The sequence below is a fragment of the Odocoileus virginianus genome, unplaced genomic scaffold, assembly GCF_023699985.2.
Source record: "Odocoileus virginianus isolate 20LAN1187 ecotype Illinois unplaced genomic scaffold, Ovbor_1.2 Unplaced_Scaffold_16, whole genome shotgun sequence".
Classification (NCBI taxonomy): domain Eukaryota; kingdom Metazoa; phylum Chordata; class Mammalia; order Artiodactyla; family Cervidae; genus Odocoileus; species Odocoileus virginianus.
In genome coordinates this window covers 166,423-178,347 of record NW_027224278.1, presented here as the reverse complement: position 1 = coordinate 178,347, position 11,925 = coordinate 166,423, and the positions used below count along the sequence as shown (strand labels likewise).

The following is an 11,925-nucleotide window of genomic DNA, read 5'->3' as shown; positions in this document are numbered from 1 at the left end:
GGGAGTTCTAATGGGTCGATTCAATTTCAGCTGGGATGACGCCACTTAGGCAAGCATTAAGAGCTATAGCTCCGGGAAAGCAAATGGGGGGGAAGGCTGGGGAGTGGGTGGGGGGCGCGGAGAGAGAGGCTCTAACAAGGAGCATTAAATCTCTCCCCTCCCATCCTCCCGTATAACCCATTCACAAGACCTCGAGAAAATGTCTACATTCACAAAACAGCGGGCTCGCCGAGCAAGCTGCACACACACACTGCGATCTCATCCCCCCTTCCTCCCGCCTCCAATCACCCCGCAGCTCCGCTCTCTGCAGACGCTCTACCCACGCGCCCGAAGCTACACAAGTCATCGGACCCTAGCTTTATCTCGGGCTCGGTTGAGAGACCCCGGGTCTCCCACCGCAGTTACTGCGGCTTCGGTTCAGCTGTCAGATGGGAAGGGAGACCGAGGCGGAGGCATCAGGGGAGGAGGAGGAGGAGGGGGAGGAGGGAGGAGGGAGGAGGAAAGGGGGGAGGGGCGGGGGAGTGGAAGAGAAGGGGAAGGAAAAGGCTGGAGGAGGGGAAAAAAAGGAGGAGGAGGAGGAGAAGGGGGAGGAGAAAGAGGCGGGGGAGGACGGGGAGGAGAAATAGGAGGAGGAGAAAGAGGAGGAGGTGAACAACTTACCCTGCTGAGCTTTCTTTGGGGAATACGTGCATCAGGATTGAGATCTGCATAGAAAATCTACACAAAGTATCTGCTACTACAAGTCCGACTCTGCTCCTCAGCGCCACCGTCTCTCTCTCTCTTTTTTCCTTTCCTCCCTTTCCCTTTTCTGTGCTGTGTCAGAAAGCCCGAGACAGAACTATCTCTGTTTCTGGCTCCACTGCCAGGGAAGGAGTTTTCATTCAGACTTTCCGAAGAGAGGTGGAGAAACCTAAAGACTCGGGAGAAGAAGAGGTCCTTTGAGTCAGATGGACCATGAGTTCGGCTTCTCTCAGCATGGCTCAGCCCTTGCTTCAAGGTAAGCTGAGCGATGAGCTCAAGACCTCAGAATCCTTTCTATGCAATGCACAGATTGCCATTCATTCCCGTCATTGTGCGTGTGTGTGTGTGTCTGTGTATGTGTGTGTGTGTGTGTGAGAGAGAGAGAGAGAGAGAGAGAGCATGTCTGTGCACGCACACAAGCTCAAGCGCATGGGTGAAATAAAATGAAAACCGTTCAACTGAGATTTCAATGAAACAGCCCCTTGCAGAAAACTATCCATGTTGGACATGGCTAAATCGAAAGGGAACTTCGAAATCACTCTTCCTGCAGCCCGATGTCAATGGAATTTCTAGGCTGTTGACCTTAAGATGAATTGTGGGGCTTGCCTAAGCCCTGGGTAGCGCAGCCTAACCACCCAAGCTGAGAACGTAGGGGGAACCCGTGCTGAGGCCAGTCTGGCTGCCCAGCGGGCATCCTGTCAGTGCAGGGCTAGTCTCCGATTGGCTCACAAGTCTGGGCTGTGCATCGCTCAGATTTCATCACATCACCTTGCTCTGGGTAGAAATGGCGCAAGCTGACACGGCATAACCCCCTACTTACATTGAGTCAGAGCAATGATTTAGAAATCTTTGGATCCAGGCCGGGGTGTGTGTGCACATGTCTCTGTGTGGCATATGGAAATTCTGTCCACAGTGAGAACCTGTCAGCATGTCTGGTTAGCCAATAGACGTTTGATAGGACCTAGGGCCGTGGTGCATACTCCTTTCCATTTGTCTAATGATCATTGCCACTGCCCTCTGTATGCTGCAAACCCATGTTCGATGAATGGAAAACAGACCTTGAACTCTTAAACGGAAAATCTATTTTGAAATGCAAACTATTGTTGCTTTTCTGGGTGCATTAGAGCCTCACTGTAACATAATTTGGCTATACCAGGTATTAAATCATGTTCCCAACAAGTCAGCTGCATACATACATACAGATAAGGCACAGGCTAGCTTTTTATCCCTAAAGAAGTATTAATCCTGTTCCCTAAACTTCTAAATAAAAATGTCTAAGACTTTGTTGTACAATTCTATCCATTTTGGCCTTTTGCTTGTTTTCTGTTTTATGTCTCTCTAGCTGAGAAACAATCTAGTTAGTGAGTGATCTGGGTGACTTGGAGTCAGAGTTAAGAAGCTGAGTTAGTGGGGAAGTAAAGAACCTGAGGGAAAGGACACTAATTCTTCATGAAAGACTTCTGAGGCAGAGGAATACAACCAGCAAACCCAGCATAAAAATTTAGAGCGTAGGGACAACAAAGGACTTTTCAAACCTTCCTTTAATACCGCCCCCCTCCCTCATTTTACAGATGAAGAAACAGGCCTGGAACAGAAGTCACTTGCCCACAGTCACCCAGAACTCAGTTTCCTGTCTTTTATAAAAGAATTTGGGGTTTAAAGAAAGATTCCTACTTCTTAAATGAACAACTAGCATTTTCTTCAGGATTAGAAGTCTGTGAATTCACTTGATATTACAAGTTTTCTTTGCATGGTTCATCATTAAAATGCCCCTATCTTTAAAAAGGCAAGCTCTTACAACTGCAAGACTCTCTGGTTGGAAATAAACTGCTGTGTGTCTTAATGAAACTGTGAAGGTAATGAATAGGACTAGGGTAGCAAAGTGACAAGTTAAGAGTTAAATGTGGTGAGAACCTGGCAGCTCCAACAAGATGTATGTGGTAGGAGGGAGGCCCACTCAGTGGCTGAGAGGTTAGTAATGTAAACTATATACAACTTGGTATTTGTCAGGGGGGAGTGCTTTGATAGAGATGCAAATGCTTTTGCACAGAGAGGGATTTTGAGAGAGCAGACTTTGGAACAGTAGAACTAAGAAAACACAGAAAGCCATAGCAGAAATCCCCCTTATGTTTGCTTTTGGTTATTCTGAGAACGAGTGTATATAACAGCAGAGCACAGGAAAAAAAAAAAAAAAAGCAACACACCCCAGAGCCGTTACACAGCAAGGTACAAAACAGCATTGAACCCATAGGAACAGGAGAAAACAGGAGCCAGCCTTCTCTTCTCCCTTCTTCCTTGAAATCAAGCTTGAGTCATACCATATCAGAAAGGATTTATCACCCAAATCAAAAGCCTCTTAAGAGGGTTAGCATAGAAGGGCTTTAGCTAGGAAAGTTTGCAACTTAAGTCTCAACATGGCAGCTGTTCGGTTCCAGGGAGAAAAGACATTTTTTCTTTCATTAACAAACAGCATTTCTTGAATGGATTTAGCTTTTGAGTCCCCAAGTTCGCATAAGAAAAGACATTTCTGTTTAGGTTGAACATAGCAAATTTCAGGGCTACAGAAACACTGTTGAGAAAGCTATGAGCACCTGGCCAGAGGGACCGAGATGGGAGTGGGTTTACAATGCATCATTCATTACTGCAGAGGCACTACGTGACAGAAATCACTAGATCCCATCCATGTGCAGCCAAGACTTGTAATCACCTTGGCTCCTAGTTAATAATATGTGATATGTATATTCTCTCTCTCACTTCATAGAATATGGAATTGACCCGCAGCACAGTCCGTTGCTTCACTGTTGCTGCTCACAATGAATGGCCCTTTAATGAGTGGGTTTCTGAATCCTAAACATGCAGGCAGTAGTAGTAGTTTTTCATCTAATCTGTGGGCTGCACAGACCTCCTGTCTATTTGTTTCTCCACCCCATCCCGCCCCCACTTACCTTCCCCTCCAGTATCTATTTCAGTTCATCCTGTTAGCCAGATCGGATTCAGCACATCCGGAATGGCAAACAATTTATTGTCATTCAATACTGGTTTATCCTCCTCAATACCCTGATTTTGCCCAGGTCCTACTGCCCACCATATTGCAGATCTTCCACTCTTCATTCTCAGAAAGATTTTATAGAGCAGGAAGAAACCTTCCAAATTCATCTCATCAATCCCCTGATCTGGAAGCAAGACAGTAGTAGTTCATCATCCCAGACTGATGCCCAAAGCTTCCTTTAATCACCCAACCAAGTATCTGAACTCTCCAGTCTCGCAGCAGTCTAACCAATATCCAAATATACTCTCTTAACCTAAACACCGTATACCCTTTTGCTGCCAAGATAGAATCCCCTCATGGTTCTGAGTCATTTCTATTATGACCTAAATTCCTCCAAGCTTACCTTTCAACCTTCTGGGCAAATCTCTGAGATATCTAGTAACATCCTTGGAATCCCATATGATTATCTCCTGTAATGTTAAGACCTTGAATGCTTTCCTTTGAGTTATTGATCCTTGGAATTTCCAGTATGTTCAAATCTAGTTTCCTTTGGGAAATCAGTGAGTCTAAAATGCATCCAGCGTATGTATTGTTTTTATACAGTGTAAAGGGCTTGAAGGGCCCCACGCATTATTTATCTCATCAATAGGGAATACATTTATTTCTTATATAGTTGTCAAAAGACTCTTCCCAACCCTAGACACTTACATCCACACACCCTGCAAACTGGCTGAACAGTGTGTCTTTGTTTATTTGGGTGTTCAAATGAAAACTATCTGTTCCTTTCTAATGCTGGAACTGTGAGTCTTAACAAAGGTACAGCAAAGGTAGAGGTGTAAGACTTCAGGGGGGCTGTGAGTCCAACCCATTTTGCTTTTGAATGCCCGGGTAAACAAGGGCATGTTGCCCAGTTTACCCTCAAGGGCTGAAGATTTAGAAGGTATGAAGAGAATTCTTTTGTCAAATTGTATAGTTAAATAATTACAGACCATAGTGGGTCAGAGTCCTTCAAAATCACCTAGGCCACCCCTATAATTATATAGATAGTGGAACTGAGGCCCAGAAGAAGTAAGTGATTTGACAAAGGTTGCATGTTTGAGTCTTAGAATCTCCATAATGTTTATCTGCATTTTCTTGTGCTGCATTGAGTAACACTGAAACAAGCAGCTAAAAAGTGAAATTATAGTCAGACTGGTTTTTTGATGTGATGTGGCAGAAAAGTTATTTTTAACCAAACTAAATCTTCTTTCTAAAAAATGAACAGATGAAAATTCAACTAAATAGGTTTGTTTTGGGATATAACCTCAAAAGGCAATGAGTCCAATTGTATTATTAGCCACTGAGTCCTATATGAACTACATCTTTTTTTTCCCTTGCCATTGAGCGTTGGGCATATTTCAGTGTCATGCTTGCTTGCTTATGGAAACCTAATCAAGCACTATCCTCTGTCACTTGTTCCTTTCTATTACTCATTCAAGCTTTCCATCCCATACAGTAGTGTGAGTAATCGATCTATTTTGAGGAGGCCTGAAATCTGATGGATTTCAAATATATACTTTATTCATGCTAGTGTTTCCTAGGTCCTAATGCCTCCAAGATGAGTCTTAGATTTTTGTTTAGGTTTCCTTTTTAGGGTGTTCAGTCTTCCAGATGGTGCAAAACAATAATCTACTGTTGGAACAGTATTTTCCTCGTGATCATCATTATCAGTACGAGGCTCGATCGAATCAGGAGAGAATATATTTTCCAGATATTCAGCTTAGGTTAAATTTTGTATAAAAGCATTGCTGTTCTTTAGGAAAGCCAGTTTATTATATAAGATAAAGATAGAGAAAAGCAGTCCAAGCAGATTCTACCTAATAAATCCCATCAGTATAGACTTGACTTAGGGTCATAATAAGTATAATTACAGGTGATATTTGAATTAATTCAGATCTCTTCTTTTAAGGTTCCCCATTACCAGGGTTACTCCTGTGTGTACAAAAGTTTGATTCTGGAGTCATGCCGCCATTTGAAAGAATTACCTCCTCAATAAATTAAAGCAGCTTATGAAGTGAGGAGAACTGCAAGATGATTAGTCTTGGATTTTTTTATATTCTTAGGAAGACCTTTTCCCTGCTATTCTATAGATAGTCTAATTTCTGCCCTCTGTGTCTTTGCCATATCTCTGCTATTAATGTTATTGCATCTTGCTTGTTTGCCTGTATTCATTGCGTCAAACAGTGTCCTTTATCATTTGTTTATTTATGCTTATAAATTTCACTGAAAAGAAAGCTTTGATGTATATATATATTGGGTTGGCCAAAAAATCCATTTGCGTTTTTCTGTAAAATCTCAAAATGTGACCTTTGCATTTGATAGCTTTATTAGAATTTTGATGCTCAAGGCCTAGATTTACCAGTTAGGAAACATCTGAATGAGCTAACTGCTCCTATGACCCTAGTCATATGATGAAATACAAAAGGAATCCACAATCAGATCTTTGCTCCCAATGTGCTTTATAGTCTGGATGAGAAGACCAGACATGCCTGTAAAAAATAGATGAGGTCAATTACAGAATCATGAAGACTAAAGTGATTTAAGGTAGTGCTGGGGATAGGGGCCTGAGCTTTGTTGGTTTCCTGCAAGGTACTCATGCCTGTGTGTTTTTATTTATTGTTTTTATTCTTTCTCTCCTAGGATTTTCTGATGTGCCCTAAGACCCACGTAACTACAAGGGCTCTTTATCACCATAAGTGCCACCCTGACCCAAAACCACTCAGAACTCAAGAATCGAGGCAAAATGGATGCTGCAGTGACAGATGATTTCCAACAAATTCTGCCTATTGAACAGCTGCGCTCTACTCATGCTAGCAATGATTATGTGGACCGTCCTCCAGTTCCCTGTAAACAGGCCCTCTCCAGCCCTTCCCTTATTGTGCAAACCCACAAATCTGATTGGTCCCTGGCTACCATGCCCACTGCTCTGCCCCGCAGTCTCAGCCAGTGCCATCAGTTGCAGCCCTTGCCTCAGCATTTGAGCCAGTCTAGCATTGCCAGCTCAATGTCCCATAGTACCACTGCCTCTGATCAAAGGCTCCTGGCCAGCATTACGCCCTCACCTTCAGGCCAGTCCATCATCCGAACCCAGCCTGGAACAGGAGCCCACCCAAAGGCTGATGGTGCTCTGAAGGGAGAAGCTGAGCAATCTGCCATGCACCCCAGTGAGCACCTCTTCATCTGTGAGGAGTGTGGGCGCTGCAAGTGTGTCCTCTGTACAGCAGCTCGCCCTCTCCCCGCTTGCTGGCTATGCAACCAGCGTTGCCTTTGCTCTGCTGAGAGCCTCTTAGATTATGGCACTTGTCTCTGCTGTGTTAAGGGCCTCTTCTACCACTGTTCCACTGACGATGAAGACAACTGCGCCGATGAGCCCTGCTCCTGCGGGCCTGGCTCTTGCCTCGTCCGCTGGGCAGCCATGAGCCTCATCTCCCTCTTCTTACCCTGCCTGTGCTGCTACCTGCCTACCCGTGGATGCCTCCATCTGTGCCAGCGGGGCTATGATAGTCTCAGGCGACCAGGCTGCCGTTGTAAGAGGCACACCAACACTGTGTGCAGAAAAATCTCTTCTGGTAGTGCACCCTTCCCCAAGGCCCAGGAAAAGTCTGTATGACCTTCCTACCAAAGGGATCCGGAGCTTTCTCCTAGCCCCCATCAGTAAAGCATAGGCCTCATCTTTGAAGAAGGGGAGGAGGAGGAAAGTAGCCAAAATTAGGGCTCACCAGTTTCGTTCCTGCAGTGTCAGGGGAATGGTCAAGGACATCCTGGCGCAGGACGCCTTGTTCTTTCTCACAGTATCTATCCCGCTCCACTTCAATCTTTTTATACCCTACCATCTCAGCCTTTATGGCTGTCATGGCCAATTCAGGTGATGTAGAAGCATGAGATTTGGACACTGAGGGCTGACAGGGCCAGCAACCTGGAGGTTTAGGGGCTCCCCAACAAGATACCTCTCGATGCAGGCTCTGAGCATCACTCTGCTTTCCACAGTGCCTTTGGAAGCTTTCCTGTTAGATGGTTTTCACAGGTCCATGTGGAACAGTGTTCAATATTCCAGGGAATCTGACCCCTTCTCCCTGTTTACTGCCCCTCTTGTTTGTCTTTTCTCTCTCATTTCCTCCGCTTGTGTTAACTCTGTTTTGTACTCCTTCTTTGAAGTTTCCTCTCTCTCTCTGTTTTTCTCTCTCTCCCTACCTTCTCCTTCCTCCCTTCTCTCTCTGACTAATCCTTTCCCTGCAGGTATTTCTATTGTGTTCCATCAGATTTATGTCTCCTCCTGCCCGTTTCTCTAACACATCAAGAAGTGCTGTTTTTTCCATTGGTGTTTCCTTTGACGCCAAACTTTGCTGTTATACTATTTACTAATTTTTATTAAGTGAAATTGATTACTGTAATGAACTGATCACTAGCAATAGTGTGTGTGCACTCATAACCACACTCACCAGTTTATGAGCATATGAGGCAAACTTAACTTCTATTTCCAGGTTTAATGAGTTCAAGTTTTACTCCCTTTCCCAATAATCACCTTAGAGTACTGACAGATTCCACTAGCATGCTGAGTAGGATAGTAAACCAGGATGCTCATAACTTTGTATGTCTGACCCAAGTGCCAAAGGCAGACGTGCTTTATAGCTAAATGAACAAAGCAAAGGATATTACAGAGGTCTGTTCTCTCTTAGAAGCTAACTGCCCTGAGACTGCATGGCTCAGGCCTTAATATGGGACATAAAAAGTCATAAAACTTTAGAGCTGGGAGGAATCTTAACTGTTAATCTAGTTCAATGCCCTTATTTTACAGATGGAAAAACTGAGGCCCAGAAATAGTAAGAGATTTGCCCGAGGTCACACACAGAGTTCATAGAGTTGGGCCTGGAATACAGGCCTTCTGGCTCCTGGTTCAATATTCTCTACACTGCACCACATTAAGTCATGGAAAATTTATCCTAAGACTCTGTTAACAATGACAGAAAACCATACCCATTCAATCTTCAGGAATCATGCCAACCTAGGGTGGTGGTCTTTATGCGGGGCATAGTGGGTAGCTAACTCCCTTTCAAGTGTCAAGGCTTCCCCCAGTGGACATCACCTTTGGCTCTGTCATCTTATAGAAGCTCAAGTGTGGAAAAGAAAGCTTAAGGAAGCCCTAACTAAGCTGTATCTTCACCATTGCACCTAACCTTTGCTGCACACACTGTGTTTGCTGTTGGCTTTGTCTGCAATGGCAGCTGCCTGAGAACCTAAATTTCAGCAACAGTGGAAAACCGAGATGAAAGATGTATAATGCAGAGAACTGACTTCTGTAAAAAAAAAAAAACAACTAAGAGCCTGTGCTGTGATTCGCCTTCAATGGGAAAAGGCTGCAGTGGTGATGGCAGGCTCCTAAGGACTGCTGTTAAAAGACAAGAATTAGATAACAGTTTCCCTCTGTTAGTGAATCCAAAATTCACTAAGGAATTCAAAGATGAAGGGCACTTGCTTGAAACCAAGGTGCTCCAACTTAGTTTAAGACTTCCAGACTCTCTATATCATCATCTCTTTTAAAGTGTGCATGGATATGTATTACAGCGTGGAAAGGTGGGGAGAAATGTATAGTCCTACACAGGGGGAAGGAAAAGGGAACTCTTTGATGTCCCCTTCTTGGCTGTATACTGTAGAAATGCGTGCCACTCAGTCTTTGTTGGTTCTGAATCTTCCTGAAGTGTACTGACATTTGAGCTGCAGAGACCCTCACCTTCACTTTCACCTCCTCTTATAGAATTGCTTTGCTCTATTTTTGTATATATAAATATGTTATTGATGATTATTAATAATGTTAATGATATTGCTGCAATGGTGCCATATACAAGGTTTGGCTTCTTGAAACATTTATAAACCCAAACCAATACCTGTAACCTCTTATGTTGCTTTCAAGTCCTTCCATTTTAAGTAACTTCTTTTTATCTTCCAAGTCTGCCCGATTGGCCTTTGAACTTATCCACCCCCAGAAGCTGGGCCCAGTTCTCTGGGTCACACTGGATGTTGATGAATAGCAACACACACTTCTCTTTGCTTCTGCCTGAAATTTGCTTAAAGCTGAGATATATAAGGATTCTATGACACTAGTGCTTTGTTCTTGGAGCTAAAGTTATTCTATTGATGTTTGCTTATTAGTTTCAGGGCCCAACATAACACAAGTCCCTCCTCCTTGATAGCTAGCTCCTTGATATCTCAATCCTGCAGTCCTTACTCAGGCAAATTATGCACTGCCAGAGGGGCCCTGGGCTCTGCCATATACCCAGAGGCGCTCTTCTCAGTGTATTTCTAAATGGCCTTACACTTGGTAGAAGGAACTGGAGGATTACTCAAATGTAGTTGCAATCTGCAGTCTGCTGAATTAGGGCTTTCATTTGCGTCCAAGTTGGCCTGATATGGACTGCATCTGGTTTACGTATAGATGGGTCCTGTTGGGGTATGCACACAGACATGTGAGTGAGTGTGCATATGTAGCCCTTCGGAGATATATATATATACATATATATACACATATATATGTATATATATATATATACATATACATATGTAAATATATATTCACACATCTCTATATATTTTAATGTATTGCACATGTATATTTAAAATATATATGAAAGAACTCTAAATCCTACAGAGAGGCTCTGTTTTCATTATTTTTATACTTTGTGTCATGTACTGTATAAACAGGAATATTTAGAGGGTGTTTCCTGCTTAGCATTTTTTTGCAGTTAAATCATCTATTATCCCCTAAATCTACTGCTTTCCACATATTGGTCCCTTGATACATTTCACATGGCTTTAGCCAAGAGCCTTTTTTTTTTGGTTCTAGCCCATCTTTCATCATCACAATAGCTCTAATAAATATAGTGAACACTTGCATAGTGCTTACTCTGTGCTAAGCACTATTTCAAGCACATTGCCTATTTAGCTCATTTAATCCTCAAGACAACTCTACAATGTATGTAGTATTATTACTGTTATTTTACAAATGAGAAACTGAAGTACAGAGGGGTTAAATGACTTGCCAAAGGTAACAAAGCTTGTAAATGCTGAAACTAAGATGTGAACCTAGGCTGTCTGACTCCACAGTCAATGCTCCAGAGGCAGGTATAGAAGTTTGGAGCATAGTATAAACCTTTGTGGTATAATAAACCTCAAATGGTGAATGGTTCTTTCCCTAACTTCAGCCCACCTGTACCCTAAGAGTTGAAACACACATGCTCCTATGTTAGGAGTGAAACAATAGTTACAGACTAATAGTTACAGCAAAATATTAGCTATTTTGCTTCCCAAGATGGAGCCATTACAGATCTCCACTTCCATCTTTGAAAACATCTTTGGTTTGCAGCCAGTTACCATTTCTCAATAAGCTTATGATATGGAGCCAGTAGGGAAGTATTTTTACTTTGCTCAAGAGGGTAAAAGTTTATTTGGCCTTCTCTTTAAAGACCCAGGAAATTAATTCAATTCCTTTCTGCAGAAAGTAGAACTAAATCTATGTTTGGAACTTGAGATTGGTTGGAGCTGTTAACATTCAAGCTCACTGAATATATTGAATGCATTCTCCTGATTCACATGTAAGTAATCCACTGATGTCCATTGGTCAGTATACCACCTTTTCACATCACCTGCTTCACACAGACATTATGTACCTTGGCATTATTTCAGAGTTGGAAAGACCCTTAAAGAAGTTCTACTCCAATATCAGCATTTTATAGCTAGAAGAGAAGATGCAAAAAGAAAGAAAGTAACCTGCATAAAGTCACATGGTTATAAATTTGGGTGAAATTATGACTTAATTCCAGACTTCCTAATTTCTGGGTGCCCTGGTCTGAGTTTCTTAGAAAATAGAGTTTGAAGCAAAAGCTTACGTGAAATCCCAAGGAAGTAGAAGTAAGGAAAAAGAGGTCAGGAGGAAAGGAGAGCAATCTGTTTCATGACAAGCTAATTTCTCAACCTCTTATGATAGGCCATACTGTATCTCAGCCCATCTGGGTGAGGAAGAGATAAGAATTCACCTCCTATCTCCCATCTTATTAGTCAAATACCTTCCCTGTGGAATACTAACTTCCCTGTGCTTTAGGGTAAAGCATGTGTGGGTGCCCAAGCATGAATTTTGGCATTTTCAGCCTTAGCAGCAATGGGGG

General features: G+C 42.9%; 1 protein-coding gene across 1 annotated transcript; it reads left to right on the top strand.

Annotated features, from left to right (window-relative positions):
* Positions 1-612: 612 nt before the first annotated feature.
* Positions 613-10,409, top strand: SPRY3 (sprouty RTK signaling antagonist 3). Its single transcript, XM_020907525.2, has 2 exons — positions 613-997; positions 6,410-10,409. The coding sequence occupies exon 2, from the start codon at positions 6,513-6,515 to the stop codon at positions 7,377-7,379; it is 867 nt and encodes a 288-aa protein (XP_020763184.1). The 5' UTR covers positions 613-997; positions 6,410-6,512; the 3' UTR covers positions 7,380-10,409.
* The last annotated feature ends 1,516 nt before the right edge of the window (positions 10,410-11,925 follow it).